Below are 22,510 nucleotides of genomic sequence, written 5' to 3' on the forward strand. Positions count from 1 at the left end.
AGAAATAGAAGGTAAAAAAAAACAACCGCGACAATATAGAAGGAAATCAATGCATGGTAAATAAAGGAATCGACGAGCCGTATTCCTACGCCATATTTTAATGTGATTGTACCAAAGTGGGACGCGAATCGGAATCGGTTGAAATTCGTTGATAAACACCTGTTCATCGGATAAAGTATTTTTAGTTTCTTTTACGCGTGTGTGCTTTGGATATTAATGTAGTCGAAGTGTAAAAATCCATGGAAATGAATGTACTATGAAAATGCAGGATCTTCATATTCCTACGACAGCTAAGCGATTCTGCTCTCTCTATTCAAATTGAACAAGATTACCATTACAAACCTTAATTCTATTTAAGGCTGAATATCATCATGATCAATTGACCCTATGTAAGACTTTGAAGGACACTCGATCCAGTCACGGTTCAATTCATTTACTCAGAGGCACGTCACTCAACAGTAGCTGATGACATCTTTCACTCGACATGATTTTAGAACTCGTGGAATTAGAAACTGTATCAGAACGGTTGATAGTGTTCTAGCATTAGATCGAAAATCAAACGAGTTGTCCCGCCCCCGCTTCAATCAGTCCGCATTCTCTGCAATGCAGTCAATTGTAAAGTTATGTAAACGCAGGTGCAAACATTAAACTATTAGTTTCTTTTGTCTTTTACGTTAAACAACTTTCGGACTCAAATCAAAACTAACCACACTCAAGGTCGTTGTCATAGAGTCGGCCAGTGACTTGAGTGACACAATCCATTCACCCCACCTCTCTGCATTCAGCCCTATAGTTCCTAGCAGACTCGGATACCTGTGAACTTTCACCCTTAAAAACTAAACTCACTACACCTTATCGACAAAAATTCTTACTGGTACTACACTTACCGCCATGCTTCACAGTACAAATTCTTCAATCTCCTGACCTCCACTATCAGAGAAAGGCGATTGAATATTTTCAACTCATTTACTCATGTACGGTAACGATCACCTGTTCAAGTTGGCAACTACTGGCCTGACGCAAGTGATGGTAAATTTACACAAATCGTTATTTGCATATGAAGACGTGATAATCTTAAAGAATAAAAACACTTTTCTTTCATCAAGTAAGACCCGAAAGGACGATTTAGTTAACTTGTTGGCACCTTGTTCTGATCTCTTGGTGTGGTTAGTCCCAGTACACCGTGCACGGCTCGACGGCTGATACACTCTCGCTGCAAAACAATCGGTTGCCAAGAGTATGCTGGGGTTTTCGACTTAGCCTTAGTAAACCGATATAGACGTGCTATTGAAGAAAAGTACAACACATTCGAAAAACTGAAACACGAGCCGTCAGAAAGTCAATATGTTGCGACGTTGAATGTAAAGGGTTTGCGTATGTTTGCTCTTAATATAGTGGCGACAGAAGTCCAGCTCTCTGACAGGGAGCGGGACAAAACATGTACATACCAAGCCACTCAATGAACAGTACTATACACGGTCCCAATGTAAACAAAGAATGGTCATTTGTAAATTTTGAGTCTAAGAGCCTACACACACACATACACACACACACACACACACACACACACACACACACACACACATACACACACACACACACACTAGTCTAACTTTTGACCTTTTAATTCGTCTAATACAATTACAGAAGTCTGGAATTAAATACGATCCCAAGAAAATCAACAACAATTTAAAACTTAATTACTTTAGAATACTCATGAAGATCTCGACTATTGCATGTATATACCCCGTCCCGGTCAACGACCGGAATACAAACGCCATATAGGACATTGGAGATATTGACCACACCATGCACCGGTACCAACGGTATTTCCAAAATATCAAAAAAAGAAATACGATAATTACTTTTGATTTGATGTATACACATATAATATTGCAAAACTCCCCATTCTGAGTTTACATATAATAATGGTGACATCTACACTTTCTTGTCCCGTGATTTGGTAGTGGTTGATATAATATCAGCTCCGAAATGACGTATGTTTAAGGTTGTATGAATCGTAAATGTTGATATTTAGATCATTACGTGCTTAGAGAAAAAACAAATTCAAGTGGCCACTAGTTTTTTGTAGGAATGTGAGCATGTATTGGAAAACTTGGAAAGTACAATGAATATATTTTCCCTCACTGTCGCCAACAGACCCAATATTGCAGATATATTATGTGAATAATTATCAAAAATGCTGACAGTTGCTACACAATGACGTGTCATGATGACAATGGAAACGAGCCATTGAAAATTCACACCAAGATGTTGTCAACGTAAATATGAAAAATGGTCATAGAGTGTACAACTTGACCATTTAGGCAGAAAGTTTGAATTTCATGAAAACAACAATTTGATATAGTACATGGAGACACTGGTACAGTTTAAACTTGTATGCTGGGTTCAAATACAAAACCCGTTATACATAGTAGGACCTGTCTTCATCTTATGACTTCAGGTATTCAGAAATTATATACATTCCCATGTGGTGGTCTCATGGTGGTGGTGGTGGTGGTGGTGGTGGTGATGGTGATGGTGATGATGATGATGATGATGATGATGATGATGATGATGATGATGATGATGATGATGACGACGACGACAACGACGTTGTGATGCTTAGAGCTTTTAGTCTTAAACTGATTTCCCTAAATATTCCTCTGCAAATCCCATCATTGACTTGAATTCTGTAAAAGAAGACAAAGGAATATTACTTTATAACATAGATGGAGGGAGTTGTGATCTTCTTTTTCAAACAAAGAGTACAGTTTACATGTAATTACTGCATAAGGTGCAGGTCTTAGAACAACAGGACGGGTTCGACAATCGGACAGATGCAACCAAAATTCAATAAAATGAGTGAAGTTACCAGACAGGCAGACAGACAGACAGACAGACAGACAGACAGACAAACAGACAGATTGACAGTAAGTCAGTCAACGTATAACATATAACCTCCTCTGCCCAAAGCACGGAAGGTAAAATCCAGGCACTACTTCTAATGCTTTCTCCCATACTCACCAGAGTATTGTATTTTACCATCTCCGTTTGAATCTAAATCCTCCATCATCTCATTTATTTCCTCTTGTGGTATTTTTATTAATTTTAATGTTTCAAGGCTGTGTCGGATCTCAATAGCGTCCACATACCCCTTCTTCTGCGTATCGAATGTAGCAAATGCTGTCTCGACTTCATCGTCGGCGTTTACCCGTCTTATTCTGTCCATCATTAGATCTACGAATTCTCGAAAGGTCATGAAAGAACGACCTTTGACACAAATTAGAATAAAGCACGTCAACCGATATGATACAAAGACGTAAATGTGACTAGAACTCATACATACATACATACATACATACATACATACATACATACATACATACATACATACATACATACATACATACATGTACATACATACATACATACATACATACATACATACATACATAGTCATACATACATACATACATACATACATACATACATACATACATACATACATACATACATACATGTCTTTGAGAAACAGGTCCTACCTTCAGTTTTGTATTTACTATAGATGACATTGACATCTATTTTCGTTGGGTTGTGACCACATAATCGTAGAAGTTCCATGATATCAGTCACTCTCACGACGCCCTCACCGGTTCGGTCACATAATGCAAATTCTTCCTCGAAGCCTGAAAATATAATTCGATCTAATTTGAATCGTTTTTAATGATCTAGAAGACATAACATATAAAACATGTGTATATAATTGAATATCTGAAGGTATAGCCAATACAGAACAATATTCCTTATGCGTGTACCCCTTAGTTTAGTAAAATAAATAACCAGTGCAGTACGGAGAGCCAAGATAATCATTGGACTACTTAGCTCAACAAAATGAAATGAAAAGTTCCCCTGCGGAAACATGTAACATGCATTTTGATTATTCTTTCGCATTGCAGTTTCTCCTCTGTATATAATGGCTACCACTGCATCACATCCCAACTACTTTCTGTATTCTCTACCCTGTGATTCTAGGTTTATATATATATATATATATATATATATATATATATATATATATATATATATATATATATATATATATATATATATATATATATAAACTTATTAAGGTGATGTATGAACAGGTACATATAGGCGTGGCAGGCAGTGACACAGTCGCGATTTTGACGTAAACTACTAGATGTACACATTTAATATAACCCTTTGGAAGACATGACATTTAGTCTCTTCTAATCTGGAGATTTTTCCGATTTAGATCTATCAACTCATTAATTAGAATAATTAAAGGGGATCGCAACAACAGGAAATAAATTGTTTTTTTCACAGTCATGAACTTTGGGTTCTGGAGAGTCTTTTTTATGATTTCTTTTGACGTGATTGTTTTCGCTCGACTGCTAAGGAACACAAAATTTAAATTCTTTTTCACCTTTTTTTGTTCTTTCCCCGATACACCAAAGCATGATGGATCTTAGCAGACATGATTTTACATGAGATACACACTGAATATTCATGACTATTTGTCTGAAGGAAGTAAGCTCTTCGGAGTAATACCCATAATGCAATGGCATGTCAAAAGATTCAATTTGTGTTTCTTCACAAATTGTTGTGAAATCATGAAATGACTCCAGAACCCAAAGTTTATGGAAATATTTGTTTTCATGGAGTGATGTGCACCTTTAAACCAATTAAAGTCAATGTCAGTAAACGGATTTTAACTAAATTAAAGTTATAATTTATAACTATTATTACTATACCAAAGAATAGTATTGGACACCAATATAAAAGAATTAGAAATGAAAAAAAAATTGAGAGAGAGAGACAGAGACAGAGAGAGAGTGAGAGAGAAAAAAAGAGGGACACACAGAGAGACATATACAGAGAGAGAGAGAGAGAGAGAGAGAGAGAGAGAGAGAGAGAGAGAGAGAGAGAGAGAGAGAGAGAGAGAGAGAGAGCCGAATAGAACACAAAGAGGGAATAACGCCATTATTAACCTGTCCTTACCTAAGATTTCACTTTCTTTGAAAAAGAATGCAGCCTTCTCACTTACTTGTCCTATGTTGGCCTTGGAAAGAGACAAGAAATCAAGTTACATTCCCATTTTAACAAGTAACAATCCTGTGTCCGTGGTAACTAACTCATATTACCAATAAGGCTCTTGTAGTTACATCGTTGGAACAATGCGTCAATGGTTTTTATTTTTTAAATTTCTCTCGAGTGAAAATACTTTTTTGTCGTTTGTTGAAAAATACGATAAACCTTCCTGGGAACAATTTGATCCTTGTGGTTAAAGTATAACAAGCTGAGTTTGTAAGCTTCTTTCTAAAAAACTTAGGTTAACATATTAATGTCGATAACGCAATTCACAATCTCACTTTTCTTTTTAGTTCATTTAATACTAACGATAGCAAGCCAATAATCAATAACCAAAGTTCCCCACAACTGCAGCGTGGGGTTAAAGTTTGCAAAGTATGCTTCATTTTACTGATTTCACAAGCTGACCCTTTGTACAAATAAATGTATACACATGAGCTATGTTTGAAATCATCCATACTGATGAAACATTGGACATAGCTGAAGTAATCAAATCACATTGTGTCAAGTAAAACTGGAATAACATAAATAATAAATATGGAAGTTGAAGCACAGTGTCTATATATACGTAACGGTGCATTATAATATGGGGATGACGCACTTGTTGCCTCTAAGCCTATCTTGACACGTCTGTTTTCAATCTTTACGCCTCCCGGCCCATAATGTCATATGGCTTTTCAGACTCACAGTATTAAAGTAAAAGTATTGGTACTCTTAGAGCAATTACAGTATTTAAGTTAACAGATACTTACCATTTTATAACAACGCTGAAGTCTTTCAGTGTCTGCCCTCAATCCACTAGCCCTTCATCAAGCCTAATGTTTGTCAAAGAGAAGGAAGATATATATGCACACATTTATAGAATGTAATTATTTCCACTACAATACTTATAAATTCCTTTTATTGTTTTTTTTTGTTTTCATCCTTTTTTTAAAAGGCGACCTGTTAAAACATGTTATATAAAGCAAAGCGAAATATAAATGACAACCATTGTAGTGTCATTGAACTTTTAAAAATATCCCTTATGTAATCGGTACAGACAGAGGGCAAAGGACACACCCTTCGATGGTATATATAGTTGATATTGTTATTCATTCCAGAGACAACTTTAGATTTATTTTGGAGTATTGTTAGAATTGGTAATTCTCAGTTAATACAATTGTTCAGTTTTACTCATTTGAAGTTTGATAGACACTTAGTCATTTCAGTGATAAACGTTTTTATTATGACAGCAAACTAGTATTTCTTATATTCATTAATTCATTTCATGCAGTCATTGTCGGATATAATACGGCATGCGTTAACAAACGCTGAGGAAGAACTAGAAATCGGACTTGAGTGGATCTAGACGCTGTGAACTGGATTGAGCGATCAGAGCCCGATCCTGGGAAATAACCTAAGTTGGCTTAACAGAAGTTAACGGTGTACAAACTCAGTTTAATAATTCCCCCGTAACGTTCGATTGATCTTGAACTTGTGAATAGAATTGACCGTCAAGTGTGAAGTAGACACAGACTGTCGAGTAACATTGGTTTGAGAGTACTAGATTGGTCGAGTAACAGTATCTATATAAAAAGAGCCTGCCTTCGGATCCGTTGTTACTGCAGACCTTTAAAACGCAGTCTCAGAGTCTCTCTGTACCTCTCTGTCTCTCTGTTCGCATCCACTCTGTCTTCTCCATCCCATCCCTCTCCATCACACTCTCTCATCACCTTCTCTTTCTCTAGCTCATTCTCTCTCCTGTCTCACTCTTACTCTCTCTTGTCTGTCCGTCCGTCCGTCCGTCCGTCCGTCAGTCAGTCTGACTGTGTCCTATATAGATATAAATGCAAACATATAACTCAGTCCTGTTTTCTTAATTCTTTATTTTATCATAAGTCATTATACATAGATATATCACTTTAAATAGATGTGGGTTTTTTTCTTGTAAATGTACCAATAACAGAAAGGGCGAATGAACTTTCACAAAACCAACGACAATATATGTTTTATTCTTCGCTATGCAAAAAGTTCTATACCTCCACAAAGTAAACTCAACGACTCAAAGAAAATATGCAATTTTTAAACCAATGTCTTTAAAACTTGAAATGGAATGTAAATGAAATGAATTTGAATGAGTTTATTCTATGCGTCCAGCAATTAAATGCATTAATGTTAGCTAGTATAATACAGTACTTTTCGAACCAAATTATGCATAATATTCAGGTTATGGTAAAGAATCCACAGTACAAAGTGTATGTAGTGCATGATGCTGATACTCCTGTGACTTTTATATTTCCGGAAAAAGTTGTACTCAATATTTTGTGATTTAGCCATGCAAATTAAGTTCAACCTTTAATGTATTCAAAGTATTAGACCACAAAAACAGAGTTATCATAGTTATTGTGTTGATGTCGTTGAAATATAAATATCAAAATGTTCAGATATAGTCACGTGACCTTTAAAACTAGCGATCAACTGATCTTTTGATTGTGTTTTTTTAATGGAACAATGTTTTGTTCAACGAAGAACGTATGGCAAATATTACTGAAATGTCAACAAGCCCTGGCATAACATTTTGAATATAATATTTGATGTGGCGCCCTCTGAGTTGATATCCAGATGTGTTTTTTACCTCACGGCGAGAATCTTCCATGATTCGAACGCGTGTGGTAGCTAGGATAAAACGTTGAATAATGAAGGTGGGACAATGGCAGTAAATATATAAATATAGTTGAAGGTACTTATAAGTTTTAATGATATTGAACAGCACACAAGTAGTAATCATTATAATAGAAGTCCATTTTGTTAATTAGTTCCGATAGTGGGAAACGGTGTCCTCGTCATTCTTCATAAATGTTAGAAGATCTGGAAACAAAGAGAGAAAATATTGGGCATGAAAGATAATTTATTTCAATTATTTAGGGCAAAAACTCCAACTAATTATACTAGTATATAGCACAACGGTTACGGTATATTGTCATCCAAACACAGGTTATATGTATGAATACATTTAAGATGAACTGTCGCGATCAGTTTGCAAGTAATAGCTCAGTGAATGTACAATTTTATAGTTTAACTACCTACCCTTGTTTTTTGCAAGACAGGATGGCGGGGCTTCCCTGTCACTATGTATACATTACAATATAGGATTCGTAAAAAAAATATAGAGTACATATATACGTATATAGCGTATATATGTACAAATGTGTGATATTCAGTTTGCAACTTGAATATATTATTTCTATTGACTTCCATGATTCAATGTCCCACCGTAAAGGCACAAGATCAACTTGATGTTTTTTTTTCTGAAATCGCAAGTAATTGTAGGCAGTATATGTAGGTGATGTAAAAACATGAAATGACGCCATAATCTATAGTTTATGAAACTGACTTCATTTCCTGGAGTGGTATTCCACTTTAATCAATATTGTCCACCTTTAGTCAGCTCTGGATGCTACTTATACATTGTTTACATTATTTCAACATTTCTCATTGAGGTGAAAAGATGATCCGATACCAAGGATAGCACTAGACTATGTCAACGGTTGCCACAAAGATGGGAGTATGTGGTTTTACTACGGAGGTATGTGGTTTTACGACATTGGTCTACAAGTATATGCCTCAGCTCCACCCCCTCCCTCATAAAACCATCTCACGTTTTATTGACGTCATATTACTTGATTAGTTCCGTGTCCCATTCCTCAACCCTGTCATATAAAGAGAAGAATTCACTTAATTAATATTTAATCATCTTTAGTTGCATCACATTTGCTAACAAAGGTCACCTTTTATATTGTCAAAGAAAATGCTACATCTTCGATCTCATCAATTTGTTATTATTAAATTCATAATTGGGATGATAGCTAAAGATCAGAGTTTAATCTTCATCTAAGCATCTAATTTCTCAGCATTTTCATCCCATCGCTGACAAATTTTCATCGCCAATGAGTTAAACAGTCTGAGACAAGTGCCATATATGGCTGAAATACTGAAAACATTGTCTGAGTTGAAAGGATTACAGCGTGGGTTATGATTTCGATCACTCCTACATCGCGTATCCGGTATTCTATACTTTTCATAAGTGATGTACGTTATGCAATTGTTCTAAACAGTAAGAAAACCCCCAAACGGACAAACAGAAAACAAACAAACGAGCAAGCAATTTAGAATCATGTCAACATCATCAAACGCGTGACGTCATTGGATACTGCACGGTAATATCACGTGACTTAGTTAGCCATCGGTTGCATTCTTAGCATTTTTGAATTTCCGCTCACAAAATGTTTTAATAGTCCTTGTAAAAAACGAATTATGTAAATCCACCATCTTGAATAATGCATGATGGGAAATGCAGTCTCGTCATTTTTTTGTAACTATGTAATGATATTTTTATAGTCCATGTTGTGTAAATGACATAAGTTTATTATATTGAGAAAATGTAACTACGTCATCTTGAATAGTGCATCGTGGGAAATGCAGTCTTGTTAAGTTGTAATCATACAGAAGACTTTCTTTCCGATCATTCCATCACTTTAGGCATTTCCGTATTAACCCACAAATATTCCCAATGTCTTTTACTCTGAAAATGCTCATAGCCAATAGTTGTCTTTCATGATACCTGGGTTTGGGTCATACATGGGTCAGCAAAGAGGTGAATTACAGTTTCACTAATTATTCCGTTCCATGAATTAATAATTATCTATTTGTCTGCAAATTTGTAGGCAGTGCTCGAAGACACTATACCGACAAAAGGTTCCTCTGGTTAAGAAAAATTGCCAAGCAACGGAGAGATATCGCGTCGGCAGGTGTAAAAGATTTAGGCAAAAAAATAAATATATAAACTTTAAGATGATTACTACAAGCTTAGTTTAAGTACTAACGTTTCATTTCCAGTAGAAAAGATGACTACATTTGACTGTAAAGAATTTATGTGGAAATCAACAAAAAATGCATTTTTGGGGTAAAAATTAGTGATGTGAGTCAAAATGCAAAAAATCACCATGGAAACCACAACTTGAAATATAGTCAACATAACACATGTAACACATAGTGTATGTATCTTATCTTGAAATATTATGAAGGAAAAATGAGCCAACGAACCTGCATCTCACCCTTACCCTATACATTGTATATTCTCGGTTCAATGAGCCGACTCGATGACATATTATAGTAATTTTGCGGGTAAAATAATTGAAAATATTGTCAGCACCTATAGATCATGATACAATATCTATGGTATAGAAAAAAGATAGTTGTAATGAAAAGATCTAATAATAGTATAACATTGTTTCGAATTAGCTGGCGATAAATATATGTCTACCAATTTATTAGAGCTAAACTATCTGCAACTGGAACGGTTTTTCTTCTTTTTTTAAAATTGTTCGAATACCCCAGTTGCAACTTGAACTAGTGCAGGTTTATCAGCAAGAAAATCGGCCCATCAAATTCTTGAACATTTGAACTAAGGACTGATAATGGCCATGGTAACTGCAAAAACTGAATATTTCTACAGCGATTTTTATTTCTTAACAATAATGTTGTCAACAAGTTTATCAATATCCTATGTTGATAGGGTTATGGATTATTAAGCTTTCAAACATGTACTAAATATTTTAATAAAAACAACAACAACAACATGAACAAATAAATACGTCGAACATAAGAACAACCCAACATATGAAAAACTGTCTCGTTACAGCAGCTGCTGTTTAAAATAGTCAGTCAACAAAAAAGTGAAGCTAACACAATTGAACGAAAGATGCGGGTTGTCAAAGTTACCGTATTGTGAGGCAAGAAAATAAATATTCATTTATCTATACCAACTATGGTTATTTCAATAATAAAAACAGCCATGCAATGTTTGCTTGTTTTAATGTTCATAACTAGCACATTAAACACTATGTGACACCCAGACATATTTCAATGTGTGCTATTGAAATGTGAGACTGGGCGTTGCTACTGCGCATCAATACCCAGCAGATTTATGTGAACTTTTACATTTCCAAGTACTATTATTCACCTTTTCTTTATACAACAAAAAATTCCCCACAACTAGAAAGGTTTGAGAGACTGGAGAAGGATGGACCATATACAAATTATTTTATGCCTCAATATATATTTGTTTACGCATGTAATAAAGCTTACCTTTATGATATGATTGGCATCCCAATGTCACCCCCCACCCACTCACCCTCCCCAGGTACATCAATTATGCTGAATCTATCAATTAAGATTGTGGCAGTTGAAATGAGCTGTGGCCCAGAAAACGATACAAACTGCGATTCAGTGTGATAATACGTTGAATTTGTTCATGAACAATGGACTTTTCGCACTGAATAAATAAGGGTAGATAACTATTGTTTGTAGGACATGTTAGCTTAGTGAAGTTTTGTACAGATACTGAAAATGATGGATTGTTGATTTACTGTATCTACCATATGTACGTACTGGGCCATGGTGAGTTGTCAAAAGAATTACTTGCATACTATACAAAAATGTATTCAGGAATGGTTTGGTTGTAATTCTGTTCCATAACATCATATAATTAATGGATATCTACCTTCGTAACATATTTTGCCGTCTGCATTTTTGTCAATATCTGCTATGAATTCATCAATTTCTTCAGTTGTGATACACAAACCACACAAATTTTCTAAATTATATTTGAGTTCATCGACAGCGATGTAGTTGTTCTCCATAGGGTCAAATACGCGTAACACCGAATGGATATCTTCTGTTTCCTGGGCTTTGTGTGAGGTTAGTCGTTTGGCCATTACGTACAAGAAATCAGAAAAATCTAGAATTCGTTTTCCTGTCATCCAAAACAAAAAAAAATTAAAGTAAGCAGAGAAACTAGATACAGTAACTAATTATAAATACAGTAGAGTCGATCATATTTAACTTGATTGCTGTTCTGGTGGAGTGTGGTAGGGGTACTTAATTGTTGTGGAGGGGTGTATTACAAGCAAAATATCTTGCAATTTCTGATTTGTACTCCCAGAATTTTGTGAAAACATCGTGAACACTTTTGAAAAGTAGAATCCCTGCGTTACAATCAAGATAAATGATGCAAATATGGATTTAAAAGTTACATGTGGTTCAAGGAAAAGAATGAGCTAAGGTTTTATGTAAAAAAAAACAAAAAACATTGTGTGGTTACGATTACGCTCAATTTTAGAATAGGCGGGGTAGGTAGATGTTTTATTTTATTTTATTATATTTTTTTTCATGCGTGAGTGTCTCGTTCAGGTTTTCCATTGTTTTCCAAATGGTCTCTGTGTTGTTTATTTCTTCCTATCGGATGTACAGCCATTACAGTTTGAAAGAACAGTTTTATATTGTGTTTTTAAGTTGATGCCAGTTTCCGCATGTACTATTTCTAGTGAGACCCCAATTTTTGCGATTTTATATTTTTTCGAAAAAGAAAAACAAAGTTTGGTGTAGGCAGTGAAAAACTAGGTGGGGTCGGGTAACCGAAACCAAACAATTATTTTTTTTCGGCCCAAAAGGTGCACATTTTATAATAAAACAAAGACTGTCCTGTGCATGTATGCTCAACGTACGGATACCTGGGGGATATACAAAAGATGGCGAAAAGAATACGTACATATTGGTACCCCGTAAATCATAGCAAATGTACATTTATTGTGAAAATGAATATACTGACAGTCAACGTACCTTCTGCCATGTATTCGTTGATAATTTCGTTAAGTTCAGAACTTGTAGGATTTTCGCCACATGCTTTCAACACTGTTCCTATTTCTTTCAGTTTAACTGTACCATCTCCACGTGTATCGAATGACAGAAAAGCGTCTCGAAAATCTAACAAACAAATAAAGTTATTAGAACGATTTAGATAAACAATGGCCATATAAATCACCCTGCCTACACGTATGTCATTTGTAGTAAAGACTATTACTGTACACAGTGTGTGATTTATTCAGAATTGTTTTACATTTGTAAATTGGAATAATTATATTGGTGACAAAGTGAGGGGATCTCAACTAATAGGGATATTTCTAACTGTATAGAGGTTTCAGATCATAATTTATTGTGAAACAGGGCATCGCCTGTCACGGCAACAATCTCACTACAGTTGATTTTTTCATCTCTGGTCCGACAAAAATCTTACTAACATTGCTACATTGTGTCATCTGACCCGACAAAAATCTTACTAACACTGTTACATTTTATTGTCTGGCTAGACTACAATCTTACCAACATTGCTACATTTTATCATCTGGCCCGACAAATATCTTACCAACATTGCCACATTTTATCGTCTGGCTAGACAGTCACTACAATCTTACCAACATTGCTATATTTTATCATCTGGCCCGACACAAATCTTACCAACATTGCTACATTTTTTCAGCTGACATGACAAAAATCTTACTAATATTGCTACATTTTATCATCCGGCCCTAACGAAATGTTACTAACATTGCTACATTTTTATCATCTGGACTAACATTGCTACATTTTATCATCTGGCCCGACAAAAATCTTATAGTGCGTTTCAGTTTTCTGTTCACTCACTCTTTTTGAAACACGAATACCCATGCAGAAACCAATAAGAAACTGTACATGCTACACCTTACAATAGCAAGATTGAATGGATACAGTTTCTAGCTACGTTTTGTCTGAACGAAATGAACTGATGCGCCACCATGCAGACATTAAATGCAGCGAGACATCAAACATTGGCGCCTATGTTGCAGTATGTTTAAATGATTTATTTCATTCAGACCAAATGTAGCCAAAGATTGTTACCTTGCAATCTGAAAGTGTAAAATGCACGTATAGTTTCTTATTGGAAATTTAAGTGTAAAATGCACGTGTAGTTTCTTATTGGAAAGTGTAAAATGCACGTGTCGTGGAGTTTCTTATTGGAAAGTGTAAAATACACGTGTAGTTTCTTATTGGAAAGTGTACAATGCACGTGACCTGTAGTTTCTTATTGGAAAGTTTACAATGCACGTGTAGTTTCTTATTGGAAAGTGTAAAATGCACGTGTAGTTTCTTATTGGAAAGTGTAAAATGCACGTGTAGTTTCTTATTGGAAAGTGTACAATGCACGTGTAGTTTATTGGAAAGTGTAAAATGACGTGTAGTTTCTTATTGAAAAGTGTAAAATGACGTGTAGTTTCTTATTGGAAAGTTTACAATGCACGTGTAGTTTCTTATTGGAAAGTGTAAAATGCACGTGTAGTTTCTTATTGGTATCGAACAGATCAAATGAACAGTAATCCGCAATGCACTGTACCAATATTGCTACTTGTAATTAAAATACATGCTGTTACATCAATCAACAATGATTAACGACTGTGTTGTATTAAAAACACATAACGACAGGTCATCATGAAAGAAAATACTGCAATGTTGACACAGCTTTCTGTCGTACCATACGACCCACTCTTCTAGATTAAATGGTTCAATTGCAAAGTATAAATATTATATGGCAAATAATACGCGAGGAAAATGATTTACGCATATTGAAGACATTATCATGCTATTAAAAGACAGAATGACAGCATAATTTCATTTAAGTCAACTATCTAATTGTGATGATTTGGGAGTAAAAAATTCTAAACGATATGGAGATAAAAATGGGAGTGAGAGACCACATCTCTTTTTTTGCAGGAATTCGCAGTTAGTAGGGCAAAGCTTAACTGTATCTATTGTTTTGCAAACAGAGTCCCGAGTAAAGTCATCAGTATACCACCATCTATACATAATAAAACAATGAAAAAAGTTTTGTTTGTTTGTGTGTGTGTGTGTGTGTGGTTGTGTTTGAGTGCATGTCGTGTTGTGTCGTGTTGGGTTGTGTTGGGCTGGGCTGCGCTGCGTTGCGTCGTGTTGTTGTTGTGTTGTACTTCGTTGTGCTGTGTTGTGTTGTGTTGTGTTGTGTTGTGTTGTGTTTGTATGTATCTTGTATGTATGTATGTATGTATGTATGTATGTATGTATGTATGTATGTATGCATGCATGCATGTATGCATGTATGTATGTATGTATGTATGTATGTATGTATGTATGTATGTATGTATGTATGTATGTATGTATGTATGTATGCAAGTTATGCATGTATGTATGTATGTATGTATGTATGTATGTATGTAACATGTATGTATGTATGTATGTATGTATGTATGTATGTATGTATGTATGTATGTATGTATGTATATCTTTGCAAGATATTTCATTTATTTATTTATTATCCTTTATACATCTATTGGGATCCCATAATCCAATCATGTGCTTGTGTGCAACGCCTTTGTTATGCATTTGTGTGTTTGCAAGTAAGCTTATGCGTAGACAAAACAATGGCAATGTTATGATTGTAATTACCTCGTATCTGTTCTTCCATAAGATGAGTGGCCGACGCCTGTATTAGGAGGTTGGAGAGAAAAATGGTAGGTTGACATCCGTTCATCCAGGTTTAGAACACTTTAAATTCAATAACGTTTTATTAAATACATCACTTGAACGATATCAAAATATGATGTGCTCCTCGTCAAATTTATGAGCATCTTTCAACTTGATGTGCTACCAAAGGTTAGATGTGAAAGTCAAGTACACTGTACATGTATTGTATTTCAATCAGTAGATATATTATTTGCAAAGCAAACTTACAGTGATCATTGCATATACGTGCAATCAAGGTGAACTATTGGCCAAGAGACAACTCGTACTTGAGACTATTACAATTTTAAAAATATAGATCCAAATCATTTACATATTGAGTGTACATGACCAATTTTCATATTCTGCATATAAATATTATATATATATTTATGCTCACCGAACCGTCCCTACAAATGAAAACAAATATAACGTAATAACGTAAGGTAAATTAAAAAAAAACACTACCTACCATGTTCAATGTCAATAATAGGTTGTCACCCAAAATAAAAGTACACTTTGGTGAATTTTATCATCGACGCGTTTGATCAAAATTCGATGTTTCTACCTGACGACGTTCAGACAATGTGTTTTGTTAATGAATAATCACTCAGCAACCTTTCCTGTACAGCTGATATAAATATAAGCTGCAAGTGAAAATAATTGACCCAAAAGTGAATGTGTTGATGAACCGACACATACCGCACTTCACATGATACAATATTACGGTCGCCTGTTGATCGAATTAATTGCATTAACAAACAGTGGCAGATAAATTACTGAGGTTGTGCTAAATGAACCGTTACGTCACTGGAGGGCGTACTACGACAGCACCACTTTGGTTCGTTCCCCTTTTCTTCAGATCTACACCCAGACAGAGAAACAATAATCTCAAGTGAGGTCATGATTGCTTTCTGGTCAACCAACTTTACTATAGACCTTTTATGATAGAATTTGCATGGCCAATTCTGTAATCCTATATGCGTTTATAGAGGCTGCAATTGATTATTTACCCCCCCCCCCCCATGGGTTGTGGGAAAGCCCCATATAAAAAATTGACAATATTCTTGGCATCTCTGAAGGGACTATATCAGATTCTCGGCAGATGTATGCTGATTATATGGTTAGTGGAGGAAAAAAAGATTCAGTTCACAACACTTCGTCGAACATTTTCTCATTGCACTCTCTGTCTGTCTGTCTGTCTGTCTGTCTGTCTGTCTGTCTGTCTGTCTGTCTGTATCTGTATGTCTCTGTGTCTCTCGCTCGCTCTCCCTCCCTCTCCCCCCCCCTCCCCTCCTCTCTCTCTCTCTCTCTCTCGACATCTCTCTCTCTCTCTCTCTCTCTCTCTCTCTCTCTCTCTCTCTCTCTCTCTCTCTCTCTCTCTCTCTCTCTCTCTCTCTCTCTCACTCCTCTGTTTAGTTAGATAATTTGCCTTAAGATAATTGGGCAATTAACCATTTGATAAATGACACTGGTAAAAATATAAATACTTTGTAACAATAACGATTGTTGTTACTATTAATATCTTCATTTTTTTTATTCCAGAATATAAATTATACATAAAGAGTTGATTGGTAAATTACATTTGATGTTCCAGTAATATATGAAAATATAGAGTATATACTTTAGCTGTGTATTTAACTACAGGCCCTATAACACTATGTATTGATACTTCTCGCAGGTCACGTTGAACGCTTTTGAACAAAAATAAACTATTTATACGCTGAACACTCAACGTCACGACAACACATATCTTACGTCATTGGTACGCGGTTCTAGAAACGTTCAAAATCGGTTTTTCATCAATTCTGCTTGTAAAGGTATAATTGTATTAATTTTATTCCCCAAAAGTGTTCTTCATACAGCCAGAAAATACTGATGACCTAACGTGGTTTTTTAAGTACTCGTCTGTCGACTTGACTCTTTGTGACAAGGCCTCTTAGATCACAAGTATGTTTCGTGACTGAACAAAGAGAAATATTGGAGAATTAATAATATCTAATCGATCATTGTACCACAAATGTTAAAGTTCCATTAATAGCATCTCATCGGGGTTCCTTATAAAATAGTTTTACTCAAAAATACTTCTGTTTTACAATACTCAGAATAAATAACAGTTTTCACATTCATTTCGCTGTACCCTGTACATGTTGTCTATCGCTGTTATTACCATTATATTCCATTGCTTGCATGAATTCTGTAAAATACGAACACAGGAAGAACATGATATTGTTTATAGTGCCCTTTGCATATACAAAATGTTGTGATGAACATGACCCTCAAATCATGTGACTTCCAAATATGTTAAATAACTGATGCCACTTTTGAAATAATTGGGTCTACTTTGTTTATCCATCCCTTTGCTTCAATATTATTCTCCTTCCTTTTTACATCCATGGCCAGACCACACTCTCGTTATCTGTGGTCCCCTACTCTTGATTCGCCCTCCTATAGCTTACACTTCCCTTTGCAATCCCATCTCTCACGTTTATGTTTGTCAGATCTGTCTCTGTCTGTCTGTTTCAATCTGTGTGTCTCTGTGTCTGCCTGCCTGTCTGTCTGCCTTTCTGCCTGTCTGTCTGCTTGTCTGTCTGTCTCGCTGTCTGTTTTTCTCTGTCTCTGTTTCTTAATCTCGCTTACTCTCTTTCCCCCCTCCCTTTCCCTCAACTCCCCACCCGTGTTCCCATCTTATAAGTTACACTACTTGTACCTTCATACTTAATTCTGCCATCTTCACCTCCACCAAGGTCGTCCACGAGTTCATCAATTTCCCATTCAGGTTTGCCTCTCAGTCCTTGTAGTATATGCCGAATTTCGATAGCATTGACGAATCCAGAACCATTTTTATCAAATATATGAAAGGCTTCCCTGAGGTCCTCCTCTTGGCTAGGATTTATCCTATTGTATCGTGTTGTCATGACATCCAAGAACGCTTCAAAGTTTATAGTTTTACACCCTGAAATATTCAAAGGAAGGAAGTAGACAATATTTTCATAATTTTGACGACACAGTATATATGTGACAAATAAAATCACCATTGTGTACAAATTAGTGATTGTTATGCTAGACCGTGCGCCCTGCAATGTATAATATGAATGCTGTAATATTGAACCGAGTGTTTATACGCGGATAACCTTACTAATCACTCGCCAAGAAAGTTTCTGTCATCATCATCATCATCATCATCATCATCATCATCATCATCATCATCATCATCATTTCAAAAGAACCGAAAGCAACTTTGGTTTTCAACAGAATTGCGCCCCTGGAGGTTGATCGTTCTACCTTAACGTCGTTTCATTCCGAGCGTGGCGTCTCCAAACACAGGATTTTTGACTGCCTGCTGGTATTGGAGACACATTTCACGTACCTTCCGAGTAGAACTTGTTTACGATTTCTGAAAGTTCCCCGTCTGGTACATTCTGGCCACACGCCTTAAAGACTTTCCCGATCTCTTTGACTCTAATGTACCCATCGTTTAGCCTGTCATAGGCAGCGAACATTTCCTTGAAATCTGAAAAGGTCAAAGTTCACAGTATGTCAGAGAGTGCATGCATGTTAACAGTGTTATTGACATGTTCTATATTCATTTATGTATCAACTTGTTGTTCATGTTTGCTTTGTGTAAGTTTAATAACATACGAAACGCGTTTTATGTGCTAATGACAAGCATTTTCTTGTTCAAACATAGGACATAAATTCCACGTATTATAGAAACTTTAAATTACGGGTCATCCAGTCAACCCCACTCTCGGGATACGTAGAGATAAACTAAATATCTCAATCGAAATAAAAAAATGATTAAAGTCATCACATAATGAAAATATTACCAACACCTTGTCATTATGAATGAAAACTGAGTTTAAAGTTAAACTGACTGTTGCCTTTTTGCTTGGTTTATGTTGCAAGTGAGATGGGATTCATTACAACTACCTCGGGAATATGAATGTATGTTATATCGTATTATACTTACTTTTCAAATTTCTGGGAAAAGTGATGCATAAACTGTACATGATAATCAATAGGGGGCGCTGTTATCAAAAATGCCACGTCGACTTTGCAGTCAATACAGAATTATTTTTACTGTCGTCGTTTGTCATCAGTATACTGTTATTGATGATGTCACGTGTTTGTAATTATTGTATGATAGCAGTTTATTCAGTTTAGACTGGTTTCTCGCATATAAACATATTTGCAAAAATTGTAATATTAGTATTGCAGTCATGGTAAATCTCTAGTGTGGCTCTTAGACTTTTTTCATTCCTGATCGACAAATTTATATTCCTTGGGGAGCGGGGGGGGGGGGGGCGGAGGAGCATCAACTTACCGAGTACTTCATCATCTGTAAAACAAGAACACTCTTTCGCAGCCTGTGAAATAAAAAGGTCACATTTGTTTTAAATCTGATTATGATAATGATGTCATACATTACGTCACATTTGATGTCATACATTACGTCACATTTGTTTTAAGTCCGATTATGATAATGATGTCATACATTGCGTCACGTTTATTTTCATGATTATGGTAATGACGGTATGTCAAATGATTTACATCTGATTATGATAATGATGTCATACATTACGTCACATTTGATGTCATACATTGCGTCACGTTTATTTTCATGATTATGGTAATGACGGTATGTCAAATGTTTTACATCTGATTATGATAATGATGTTATATGTTACGTCACATTTGTTATAGATATGATTGAAATATCGATATGTTATTAATTTTTATTACGTCACATTTGTTTATTACAATATGATTGGATATGAATATCAGCAGCATACAGATTATTTCTATAATTCAACTTACTATCAGAAGAATTTTACGATTTTTTAAAAATCTTTCTTGAACTTTTGTTTGTGTAGTCTGAATGTAAGCGTACATCTTTGATTTTATGATAAGTATAAAACAACATCTAATATATACTTAAAAGGAAATGAAAGAATGTTTTATGGCAGGAGTATGTACTAGCTGTATTTGAGTGTACGTGTGAGTCCATTATACTGCCACCAGCGTCAATAAAGCCTTGTTTATATCTTGGCCTTTTAATACAACTTCATTACTCCAATTTCCTCTTTGTCGTCCTTCAACTTAGGTTTCTAGTGAATTTCAGTTAGTATAATGTATATGACATCCCTCTCAGTGAATTGAGCAGAAGTTCAGAGCTGCTATCTATAGGGAGATTTTAAGTTACATCAACTTTGACCCCCTTCTCAGTTTATTACTATACCAACCTTAATCAGCCCGTGTGTTCATTATCGTGACTAAGGCAACTGCACCACCACAAGAACCATGAAAATCTAACTCCCTTACAACTGGAAATTCGCATTTTGAAATCTTAATGTTGGGAAAAAATTTACCCTTGTAAAATTTGAAACTCCCATAGACGTAGACTAGCAATGGGGAACACGTACACTGTACATTTTATTCTCAATCTCTGTATTCAGGTGTGCCATTGAATAATGTCAATTAACTGTTTTGTTATTTCTTGAAAAGTTTACCATGCCATTTACTTAAAAGAATCTTGGGTTCTCATTTCCCCTAAATTTATAGGGTATCAACACTTGATGGCTCCAGTCACTATGGCCTCGCCTTAATGATTACTGTACTTGTCTTAATCCGAACAGACAGCGAGTTGTCTAGACACTGTATATGTGTGTGTCAACGTATACTCATGCAGGTGTCGAACTATAAATTTGACCCTTTTAACATTTAGAATGCAACGACCTCCGGGTAATATCACCTCATGTAGTACTTGCCGTCTTCAGATTACCACACCCGGGTCAATTAAGATTTACAGTCAATGGTTAGTACCTCAGGATAGACTCCTTAACTCCCGTTATGCCCAAGGCAAAATGTGTAAACAAACCATTCTGGTATTCAGATTTATGTATATTGTCGTTGTTTCCAGTGCTTTTATTCGAATTCATGCACTACACTCAGATCACGAGTAAGGCGGATCGGTAAAAGGTGTGCTACGTTTGAAACTAAAACCTGGTACGCGTGCGTAGTAGAAGTATTCAAGGTGGCATAACAGGAAGAAAATTATGTGTTGACCATTTACAGTAAAGTACACATACAATCTCAAACCACCAACATACGAGGCAAGACCACATTACATGATAACCAAATGCTTGTATCATAGACAATTCAAAGTGAGTTGTGTTTATATGGTGATTTTGAGCCGCTATATGCATATGTACTAGTAGGCCTACTTTGTGTATGTCACGGTTCCTATTTAGGGTGTGTAATGTATACCTATACATGTACATGTACATGTATAGGTATGTAGATTCAGTGGCTATTCATGAACACAAAAGACACATAGATATGTAAACCACATTTACAACCCAATATGGCTCTCAAGTTTCTGTCGCCTGTTTTCGATTTTCACATCTACAAGAAACCTGTGGCAGATACATGTAACTGAACGCGTTTACCAAGACTGATACTTTAGATATAACATAAGTTTTCACTCACGACATAATCTCCATGGAGGTATAAAGGGTACACCTCCACGGTTCCTCGTAAGTGTAAGCGACGTGATTTGTTAAAGAAACTAAAAGACGGTACAACAAGCTCATTATAGGAGACTTCAGAAGTTAGACGCCGTTCGAGCGGTTATCTCAGTGTACATAGCTTTTGAGTCTACACATAGCAACATTACACCCTGGATTGTCTAGATATCATAGTGGGAATCATATTGATATATATATATTCCTCCAAAGACACCAATATACGAACGTACACTCACCATTTCTCCTTGGGTAGGCCATCGAGGTCAAAGGAGAACTTAGAGGGCATGAACCAGTGAATTCATTGGAGGTCACCCCTATACTGTAGGGGTCACACAACTTAAAAGTTGCATAAGTCGAGTTCGGCCAACGGATACTAGGTCTAGAAATACATGTCTAACTTTGAGTATTAGAAGGTTAAAAACTAAACATAGTGGAGAAACTTGTAGCTGAAAAATGCCCGAAATGAAGTTTTTGATTGA

At 35.7% G+C, this 22,510-nt stretch overlaps 4 protein-coding genes across 4 annotated transcripts in view; all 4 read right to left on the reverse strand.

Moving 5' to 3' along the window:
* Positions 1 to 94, reverse strand: part of LOC144442724 (calmodulin-alpha-like) — a 3,545-nt gene extending 3,451 nt beyond the window's left edge. Inside the window, exon 1 of the mRNA XM_078132098.1 lies at positions 90 to 94. Coding sequence (XP_077988224.1) covers positions 90 to 94 — 5 coding nt within the window. The remainder of the gene's footprint in view (positions 1 to 89) is intronic.
* A 2,546-nt stretch (positions 95 to 2,640) lies between these two features.
* LOC144442725 (neo-calmodulin-like) lies at positions 2,641 to 7,750 on the reverse strand. The gene is made up of 5 exons (XM_078132099.1): positions 7,730 to 7,750; positions 5,026 to 5,086; positions 3,546 to 3,689; positions 3,028 to 3,273; positions 2,641 to 2,693 (listed from the first exon to the last, which is right to left on the reverse strand). Exons 1-5 carry the CDS (start codon positions 7,748 to 7,750, stop codon positions 2,641 to 2,643), a joined length of 525 nt encoding a protein of 174 aa, XP_077988225.1.
* A 146-nt stretch (positions 7,751 to 7,896) lies between these two features.
* Positions 7,897 to 16,132, reverse strand: LOC144441923 (calmodulin-like). Its single transcript, XM_078131188.1, has 4 exons — positions 15,974 to 16,132; positions 15,448 to 15,484; positions 12,775 to 12,918; positions 7,897 to 7,962 (listed from the first exon to the last, which is right to left on the reverse strand). Exons 1-4 carry the CDS (start codon positions 15,974 to 15,976, stop codon positions 7,907 to 7,909), a joined length of 240 nt encoding a protein of 79 aa, XP_077987314.1. The 5' UTR covers positions 15,977 to 16,132; the 3' UTR covers positions 7,897 to 7,906.
* Positions 16,133 to 17,047: 915 nt separating this feature from the next.
* On the reverse strand, positions 17,048 to 22,287 carry LOC144441930 (neo-calmodulin-like). The gene is made up of 5 exons (XM_078131198.1): positions 22,268 to 22,287; positions 19,829 to 19,871; positions 18,872 to 19,015; positions 18,212 to 18,457; positions 17,048 to 17,698 (listed from the first exon to the last, which is right to left on the reverse strand). The coding sequence occupies exons 1-5, from the start codon at positions 22,268 to 22,270 to the stop codon at positions 17,628 to 17,630; spliced, it is 507 nt and encodes a 168-aa protein (XP_077987324.1). The 5' UTR covers positions 22,271 to 22,287; the 3' UTR covers positions 17,048 to 17,627.
* Positions 22,288 to 22,510: the final 223 nt, after the last annotated feature.

The sequence above is a fragment of the Glandiceps talaboti genome, chromosome 11 (genome assembly GCF_964340395.1).
Source record: "Glandiceps talaboti chromosome 11, keGlaTala1.1, whole genome shotgun sequence".
Taxonomy (NCBI): domain Eukaryota; kingdom Metazoa; phylum Hemichordata; class Enteropneusta; family Spengelidae; genus Glandiceps; species Glandiceps talaboti.

What these genes read in the sequence shown, in the direction of transcription:
- LOC144442725 (XM_078132099.1), bottom strand. Translation starts at nt 7,750, where the DNA reads ATGGAAGATTCTCGCCGTGAG. An exon ending in CAAAGAAAGTGAAATCTTAG is followed by an intron (nt 3,690 to 5,025) that starts GTAAGGACAGGT and finishes TTATATTTTCAG; the next exon opens with GCTTCGAGGAAGAATTTGCA. An exon ending in TGGTAAAATACAATACTCTG is followed by an intron (nt 2,694 to 3,027) that starts GTGAGTATGGGA and finishes CTTCTTTTACAG; the next exon opens with AATTCAAGTCAATGATGGGA.
- LOC144441930 (XM_078131198.1), bottom strand. An exon ending in TACAGATGATGAAGTACTCG is followed by an intron (nt 19,016 to 19,828) that starts GTAAGTTGATGC and finishes TGACCTTTTCAG; the next exon opens with ATTTCAAGGAAATGTTCGCT. An exon ending in AAACAAGTTCTACTCGGAAG is followed by an intron (nt 18,458 to 18,871) that starts GTACGTGAAATG and finishes TGAATATTTCAG; the next exon opens with GGTGTAAAACTATAAACTTT.
- LOC144441923 (XM_078131188.1), bottom strand. An exon ending in TATGGAAGAACAGATACGAG is followed by an intron (nt 12,919 to 15,447) that starts GTAATTACAATC and finishes TTTGTTTGTTAG; the next exon opens with ATTTTCGAGACGCTTTTCTG. An exon ending in CAACGAATACATGGCAGAAG is followed by an intron (nt 7,963 to 12,774) that starts GTACGTTGACTG and finishes CTTTGTTTCCAG; the next exon opens with ATCTTCTAACATTTATGAAG.